The sequence below is a fragment of the Sesamum indicum genome, linkage group LG16, assembly GCF_000512975.1.
Source record: "Sesamum indicum cultivar Zhongzhi No. 13 linkage group LG16, S_indicum_v1.0, whole genome shotgun sequence".
NCBI lineage: Eukaryota > Viridiplantae > Streptophyta > Magnoliopsida > Lamiales > Pedaliaceae > Sesamum > Sesamum indicum.
Window position 1 is genome coordinate 1,001,614 of NC_026160.1, and position 9,061 is coordinate 1,010,674.

At 28.6% G+C, this 9,061-nt stretch overlaps 1 protein-coding gene across 1 annotated transcript; it reads left to right on the top strand.

The window, feature by feature from the left end:
* On the top strand, positions 7,595–8,782 carry LOC105178506 (MYB-like transcription factor ETC1). The gene is made up of 3 exons (XM_011101996.2): positions 7,595–7,889; positions 8,241–8,334; positions 8,482–8,782. Exons 1-3 carry the CDS (start codon positions 7,829–7,831, stop codon positions 8,567–8,569), a joined length of 243 nt encoding a protein of 80 aa, XP_011100298.1. The 5' UTR covers positions 7,595–7,828; the 3' UTR covers positions 8,570–8,782.

The following is a 9,061-nucleotide window of genomic DNA, read 5'->3' on the forward strand; positions in this document are numbered from 1 at the left end:
TATTATTCTCAATATGTTTTTGTATTTTGCACATTAAATCATCATCAAGTTATTTTTAAATAATCTTTTAATAAGAGAATAATTTAAATTAAAAGTGGAGTATAAATTAATATACGTAGTAGTTACACAATAATATAATATAACCAACAATTCGTATATGCTTTTGAAAAGAAATTGACAAATATATATGCTTAATCAAAAGTTCAATATTTTAGAAACAAAATGAATAAATATAAATATTTTATCATATTTTTAAAGAAAATATATATTCAAAAAAATGTCAATTACTCATTTTTATCTAAAAGAAGAAATAATTAATAACTTAATTTTATTACTAGATTCATAAAACTTTTTCATATAAACTTTATGTGTATTTCTTGTACTCATTCATTACTTAACTTTGAGTTTGTAAGATATAATAAAATTCTATATATTAATTTATTATGTTAAAAGATATTTTTTCAAATTTAGGAAATTTTTAATTAAACTTAAAATGCAAAATTATTAGTAAAAGAAAATCTTTGAACTATATATATAATATAAGGGCAATATTGTCAAAAAATTTAATTATAAGGAGTAAGTGTACATTTATTAATTTAGGAGAGTAAATATTACATCATAAGTAGTTCAGGTGGCGAAGTATATTTTACCCTATTATCTTTTACGTAATGTATTTTTTTAGTTGAATCAGAATACACACACATATATATATATAGAGTATTTAAAACTTATAAAATAAATTTAATTTCTCAATGTGTAAAAATATGATAGTATTCTATTGTTATTTTGAAAACGTTTCATAAATAAATTTAGTAAATAATTCAATATTGAGTTTTGTATAAATAAGTTTGTACTATTGTATGTGGTAGGACGATACTAAAATATAACTTATCATATATAATTTAGAATTTTTAAAAAAATATTATAAAATTTAGAATTTTTTTTTACACTGCACAAAGTTCAAAGTAGTAATAATGTAAAAACTCATGATTTATCTGATGCCATTGAAATATGATTAGGTCTTTCAATAGAAAGGGTAAAATCCTATTCAAGTTCATAAATAGAAAAAGGAAAAAAAAAGAAAAAAAAAAAAAACTCATATCGAAGACCAGTGCAAATTGTTAGGCCCATCTTCAGCCCAATTTTGATATAAATAACTCTAACAATTTATTCCTAGTTGTGGCCCAGATGATTCGAAGGTGGTGCACATGTCACGTGCTCATTCACGTGCATGGTCATTCATGAATTAACACTTATCAAATGAATAATGGTCATCGCCCAGTTGATATTTCGCGATTTTGATTTTTTTTGTATCGAATTTTACAAAAATTGCTAAAAATAAATTATATGCCGTTTTAAATTTTGGCGTTTTGATCTTTTATCTTTGTAATGCTTGCAAAAGAGTCCTATAACTTTTTTATATATTACAATTTTGATCCTTCAAATGCCAGATTTTATAAAAGTTTCCAAAGTAAATCATGTGCCGTGTCATTTCTCTTTTTGACTTTTCATTCATGTTGGCAAAAGTAAAATAAACCACATGAGGTGAGGCGCTCAAGATTTATTACGACGATTTTTGTAAAATCCGATATCTGAAGCACCATTAACAAATATCAAAAAGTTACAGGACTCTTTTATAATTCTAAAAAATTAAGGATAAAAATAGCAAAGTCTCAAAATTACAGGATAATACCAGCTTTTATTTTTTCTCACCCCCCCTCCCCAAAAAAAATGAGAAGTTGGAGGTGTTTATACAAATACAATATTATGCTAATCAAGATAAGTAAGGGTAAAATACTACTTTATACAAATTGACGATACTTACAAATACAATATGATCCTAATTAAGATAAGCGCGGGTAAAATACTAGGGAAAAAAAAAAGTTTTCTATCTTATTCTACTGTAATTTTGTGCTAAATCCCCTTCCTGACTAATAAAAGTTTAGTCTAACTTATTTTTATACCATCAATTTGACATCATTTATGGGAATCATTAAAAATTTAAACGAGATCTCAAGCTTGAGTCACCGCAATGGTGAAACAAAATGGTAAAGTTTTAAAAATAATCACATTTATTAAATTATTGATGAATTTTCTAAATGTTACAATGCTATCGTGCGACCTGTGTTATGAAATATTTTAACAAGTGGAACAAGAAGATAAATTGCGTATATATATGATCAAAAAGTAACAACATATTACATAGTATTACAATAAATTTTTAATTATGTCATGCAAGACCATACTCAATATATTTACTATATATAATACTGCCAACCAAGCAATTACTCTGCTTTTCACACATTCTATGTTATTTATATTTGATTTTTGTACTTAATTGAGGTCTCGTTTATATCATAGTGCTGAAAATATACTTTACATAAAATGTTTCATAATTAATATTCATAATTTAGTACTTTCTATGAACAACTCAAATTAATATTGTGCATGTATGTTACTTTACTAAAATCAATGGTATGCTTTGAGAATCCTACAATCTCAAAGAAAGCTATTTTAAGTAGGATTCTCAAAGAAAGCTATTTTAAATTTGATTGTGTGAACGAGTGCAAGAACTTTAAGAAAATTTGAGCAAGCTCTCAGTGATTTCTGACAGAACGAAAATTTCTAAGTGGTTGTGCTTTACTAGTGTTCTTGCATATTTTATATGTGTTAGCGTAATAGTAGGAAGAAGGGCGAGAGGTAATCCTTTTTTAGAAAAAGAAAACGAGAAATGATTTTGTGAAAAAAAAAAATAAATAAATAAGAAAGAGATGTGATGGATAGGTAAGATGTAATTTTTTTTTTTTTTTGTTATGATGGCACAACACATAATAAAAAATTATTTTTTATTTCGAGGGGGAGATGGTACGGAGAATGGTGTGTGAGGTGCGCCGATCTGTCACTTGTTCTGAATCTTTTTTTTATAGGTTTGCAGTTCAATTTTAGTACCCCAACTTTACCCTTATTTTTGTTTTGGTAACCAAAGTTCCAAAATTTTAAATTTAGTACCCTATCTTTGAAAATAATATTGATTTTGGTACCTAGGTCCAATTAGTAATCTTTTTGCCTTTTAAGCTAAAATCAAGTAGTCCAATCCCATGCTTTCAATTAGAAACCACATGCTCTTGAAAATTAAGCCTTCAAAAATTCATATATTGGTTTGACTGTCTTGCCATTGTTATTCTAAATTTTCGATTTTACGGACTTTCTTCAACAACCACACTATCGTAGCAGATGGTTTGCAGGTGCTTGGTTCTTTCAACAATAAATAACACAATCCTATTGCATTTTCTACTTTAGGGCGTATAAATATTCCAAAATAGAGACTTAATAAAGTTTTGGATAAATAAGTTGAATAGAAGCCTATGAATTTATCGAAGAAAACTTAAAATATTACATAATATTTTCTTCCTCTATCGGAGGAGATAACAATTTAGCAATCTCATAAATATGAGGACTTGGCTTGTAGGGGAAATCCCCATACACTAAAATTCAAACACTCAGAGATTTTTTAAAAGATTCAACTATTATTTACTCAAGAATTGGAGAAATTTTTCAATGATCTCCATCTGCTTCCTACCTGCTTATTTATAATGATCTACGGACTTGAAATTCAGGTTTCAAACTTGTTTTTTATGACATCATTGCCTACAGCATGAACTTTGGCTCTGTTTTCCAGCTATGGCCACTGCGACTTATCGGCTGCTGCTTTTTCAACTGTCACTATCCTACATTTTAAACTGTGGGTATTCGTCTCACTTTATACGAGTATTTTGTTTCATTTTATGTGAATAATTTTGATTTATTTATCATTATCAATTATATTAATATATTGATTAATCAATATATCAAATTGAACTATTGTAGTAATAACTGAAATGTTTTTAAGGGTAGAAAGAAACGATATCACAATATCCTATTGTAGATAAAATCACATTCTTCTACCTGGAAAAGAAATCAATATTCGGCCAAGCTAAATGTGTCATGCTTAAATTCTCACAACATTGAACGATGCCTTCAAAAGTGGACCGTAATAGTTGTAAAAGAATTACAGTTATATATAATCTGTGGGAAAATTGCAAATAATTTTCTTGTGATATCGCAAATGAGTAAATTATATCTTTATGAAAAAATAAGTAGCTATTTACCTTTATATTTTTTACAATATAACAATTTATCCCCGTATAATTTTTAAAATGAAGCAATTTATCTTCTTGTATAAAGAGGTAAATTGATTCATTTTAAAAAGCACAGGGTGATAAATTGCTTCATTTTTTTCATAGGGAGGTAATGTGCTCATTTTCAATATTACAAGAGCTAGCAATTCACCTTATAAATTGACTATCTATTTCCACTTTCTTTAATTATTTATTGTCTTCGATCCTTTGTTTTATCTCTTAATTAAAAGTAAGTTTTAAATAATGATCCCCTAATTAAATTAACTCTTAACTCTCGATCACCATTTTCAGAAAATGAAATAATATAAACAACACAAAACATACACATTCTTAATTATCCTCGAATGTATGTAAGATGTTGTACCAAGTTGAATTTGATTAGTTTTTGGAGAAAACAAATGTGGAGAATTAACCACAATTTTAAGGTTGATGGAAGATATTACAAAAATATTTAATGAATATAATGGGTAATTAAATAGAGAATAATTGTGGTTCAATTAGAATTACAAAATGTAGCTTTAACCAAATCATTTATTAATTTTTACTTCATCTAACGTTTTTATGTATATTTCTATATATATGAAGATATAAATATAATATATATATATAAACATATATATATATATGGAGTGAGGTTAACATCATTAATATAATCATAAATACAAGGCTCAAAATCAGGACCACATCCCAGTCCAACGACCAACCCAAAAAGCCCAATGAAGGAAAAGAGGCAAGAAGTGCCTCAAAGGCCTAGCCATGACCCAATAAAGCAAAAGCCCAAGAGACGAAGTTGTCCATTGGAGGCCCGAAAAGCTTAATTCCACCTTCGCGGCCAGCTAGACATATGTTCCAAGTGGTAAAATATGATTGACAAAAGAAGTTGAAGAGGAGGTTCAGAAGGATAGTCCCTTGACAGTGAATGACTCTTCTCGCTGAATTCTGTAGGTTAGGATATATAGACTTCTAGAGATTCCTCCAACTAACTATATAAGAACGCCCAAGATAGGGGAACCGCCTCCTCAATCTTCTCGGAGATCAGACCCCTTTATTGCTAGGGCACTTTGGCTATTAAAGCGGGTTTAGTCCTTTGAAGAGGGGGACTACTTTTTGAGTACTTTCAAGAAATTTCTATGACACTTTCATTTCTATGCACAATCTTTTGGCATATCTCATTATAATTCGTTCATATTCTTGTCTTTCAATATTTAATATTGACTTGGGTGTCAGAATACTAACATTGCTTTTGTAGATTCCCATCTCGAAAGCTTGCAAAAGATTTTAGCCCATTAAGGAGTTCAAGTCCATCTGAGAATTGAGCCATGCGATTTTTATACGTATCAATCATAGTTATAAGTGTAAATTATCACATGAGAATATTAAAATAAGGGGTAAAAATAAAAATTTATATAATTCTTTTGCTAACGTCAGCATTTTTTGTCAAAATCCTATCAAAAGAAGGTTAGATGTAAACAATGAGTTTTCGTAGGGGTATAAGTGTAATTTCAAAATTTTAAAAAAAATATATAATTTTATATTTTTAGACAGGCGTAACTATAATTAATGCTAAAAAAAAATATACCTATTCAATCACAAGATCGATCGGACGACCAAGTAATCCATCTTGACTAATCATAAAAAAAAAAAACATAGTACTCTAGCTTCGGATCTTGCGTCCATCCGGGATATAAATATTAGCTGATATTTACTCAAAAAAAGAAAAGAAAAAAAAATAATTATCTGAGAGATACGGTTCAGGACAGGAAGTATTCAATACTCAGAGCATCGAACACAAACAACCTCTTTCTTTTCACTATTTCTTTGACTATTCATTTTGGGGAATCAATCGATGGTCCCTGTTTTCACATTATCATCCTTAGATAATATTTAATAATTTGTAGATGGTTATTTTACTTAAAGATTATTAGGAATAATTATACCAACACCTTTTGACCGATGACTTATTTATATAAATGATCCTTAGTTTTTTTATAAAATTACGCATATACATTACAAATATCTACCTCACTTACATAGACCACTCATGTTTTTTAAAAATAATTTCACATACACTCTTATAAACGACAAGAACATTATACAAACTACTCCTACTTTTTGACTGACAGAAGTGATTTCTGTAATTATGTAAATAAATATGAATGATTAATGTAAATACACTATAGATCAGGGGTGTGAATGAAATTATTTCTTAAAATTATGTATCTGAAAGAATTTAAAAAATACAATTTTTTATTTCAAACTGACCACAAAATAAAGTTTTTATTTTTTTACTTTAAATTCATAATCTTAATTTTTAGATATTACCGTTCCTAAAATTCATAATTTGTTTTATTTTAATTCATTGATCAGCCTTTTCTTGAGAATATTAACTATTAATTTCTTGACTAAACCTGATCAAAAAATTAAAAAATATAAGGAGTTCATAACCCCTGAAATCATGCCTTCTGAATTGGCTTAAAATCATACATCGCAATTTTTAAATCTCTAATATGGACTTATAAGTCATCGTCTACTTAATTCTTTAACTCAAAATTAGCATATTTTAATTATTTTAATTTTTCATAATTTATGATTTAGTGACGAGATTGCTTAATGATTTCTTAACTAGTTGATATGTCGGCGTTCTTATGTAAAGTCTAACATTTTATATAAAATGGAAAGAATTATCATTATGTCAGATAAAATTAGAAAATAATATCAATAACTTTATACAACTATTATTTTTAAACGAAGATAATATAATAATATATTAAAATTACAAAAAGATCCTTTAAAGTTTGACATAATTATGAGTACGCTGTTTGAAAAATTAGCAATACCTCCTTTGTTGTTTCAAAAATTCTAAATGCACCCTAATGTTTGATGAAATTATGTAATTCTTGGATAAGGGTTTGAAATTGCCAACATTGCCCGTACTATATTTTTTCCGTTCTCCAAAAATTTTTTAAAAAATTTTAAAAACAACCAAATGAGGTAAATAGAAAAAATTAAAAAATTATAAAAGTTGTCCGCTTAGTCCATAAAAAAATTTAAAAAATAAATAAAATTATAACTTATAAAACACAAGGACAGTTTTGGTCAAATTATCATAAAAAAATAAAAAACCTAACAAAAATCGAATAAATAGGATTAGTTGTCAAAAGAGTATTTATAATTTTTCAAACAACAACAAAATATTTATAATTATAACAAATTTCAAACAACTGAACGTAATTTCCTGTTTCATGTTACTAATTGACCCCATAATTACAAGTACAAGTCTTAGTACTAGGTTTTATTTTATTGATTATTGTCTTAGGCCATCAAATTCTTGTACTATCACTCTTTCACAACACTTTCCTTGTGATAGTATAAACCTATTTTTTTAAGTTCAACTACCTATCAAAGTTGGAACCTCATTTCCCTTGTGATCAACTACCCTTCTCCTCCACTTCCCTCTCCATTCTTCTTGTCAACTACCCATTAATTCTCCTTCAAGCAGATCAAACACCTTTTTTCCCTGGAACCCCTTTAGCTGCATTTTCTCTTTATATACACACACTGATACACACACAAATGCGCACTAAATACTTATATACGAAGCTCTCCTTCTATATATACGTATATACGAATTACAAAATATCCAAACCCTAATGGCGGATGATCGTTTTCATAAGTCCATTGCTACGAAAGAAGCCGCTGTCGGCTCTACAGGTGATGCATCGATCTAAAATTAATATGGAGTGGCTACTTCTCTCTCTCTCTCTCTCTTCTTTTGAATGTTAATAAAATAAGTGAGTTCTTGATTATAAGGTCACTTTTCTTCATTCATACTGCTGATCATATTTGGTGATTAAGGGGTTTAATGCAATTAACCTCGGAGTGATATTGGAAAATACAGTGGATCAACTGCTGTATTTTAAAAAAAATAGGGAGATAAATTGTTATTTTTACTATAAAATAGCAGTTTGCTTATTTGTAATATCACAAAGAGTTGCTTGCATTTTTCTAGTGATTAAATAATGTATATGACATGTTTGATTGGCCACATTTTTGGTGTGGCAGCTGAAAATGGCAGCAGCCAAGAGTCCAAGCAGCCTGAGTTTTCAGGAGATGAGGAAACCCTAATTATCAGAATGTATAATTTGGTTGGAGAAAGGTAATTTCATTTCATTGTTCCCCTTTTCATAGTTTATTTTCTGTTTTTTTTTTTGGATAATTGTAATTTTGAAAATTAATATATATAATATATATATATATATAGTTCATTACATATAATGAATACCTGATATTTCCGAACTTTCAGGTGGTCTCTGATTGCTGGAAGAATTCCTGGAAGAAGTGCTGAAGAAATCGAGAAATACTGGAATTCCAGACACTCTACTAGTCAATAACAAGCCCAAGATTCGATCTGTACTAGTCTTTTGTCGGTGCTGTTAACGCTCGGACATATGGGATTTCAGCATTTCCTTTGAGAGGGTAATCAACCAAATGTACCATCAATTCTAAATTTGGGCGGGTTGCATTTTTGTGCAACAGAACTCTTATTCAAAAGGTTAATTTGGTGTATGATCTTAAGCTTTGTGACATTAATTAAATCTATTACATGATGAATTGATTTGCATAAAAATAAGTTGGCCCAAAAAAACTCAAGCAAGTCAAAAAGAAGGAAAAAAAATACAAAGCCTATGGTGCTCCCAGGGGTCCAATTCAGGACGAAGCCCATAAGGCTTGGGAGGCCTAGAGTAACCAACGGGCGCGCTCCCAAAAGATAAATTCTCCAAAGAAATTCAATCCACCCAAATTAAAGAGAGCTATAATTCAGAAAAGTTTTACAGACCCACAAAAAAATTAAGAAATTTGAAGTCCCCCAACCAAGTATTTCC

Coding starts and splice junctions, on each gene's coding strand:
- LOC105178506 (XM_011101996.2), top strand. CDS start 7,829: ATGGCGGATGATCGTTTTCATAAGTCCATTGCTACGAAAGAAGCCGCT. Junction 7,890..8,240: donor AGCCGCTGTCGGCTCTACAG/GTGATGCATCGA, acceptor TTGGTGTGGCAG/CTGAAAATGGCAGCAGCCAA. Junction 8,335..8,481: donor TATAATTTGGTTGGAGAAAG/GTAATTTCATTT, acceptor CCGAACTTTCAG/GTGGTCTCTGATTGCTGGAA.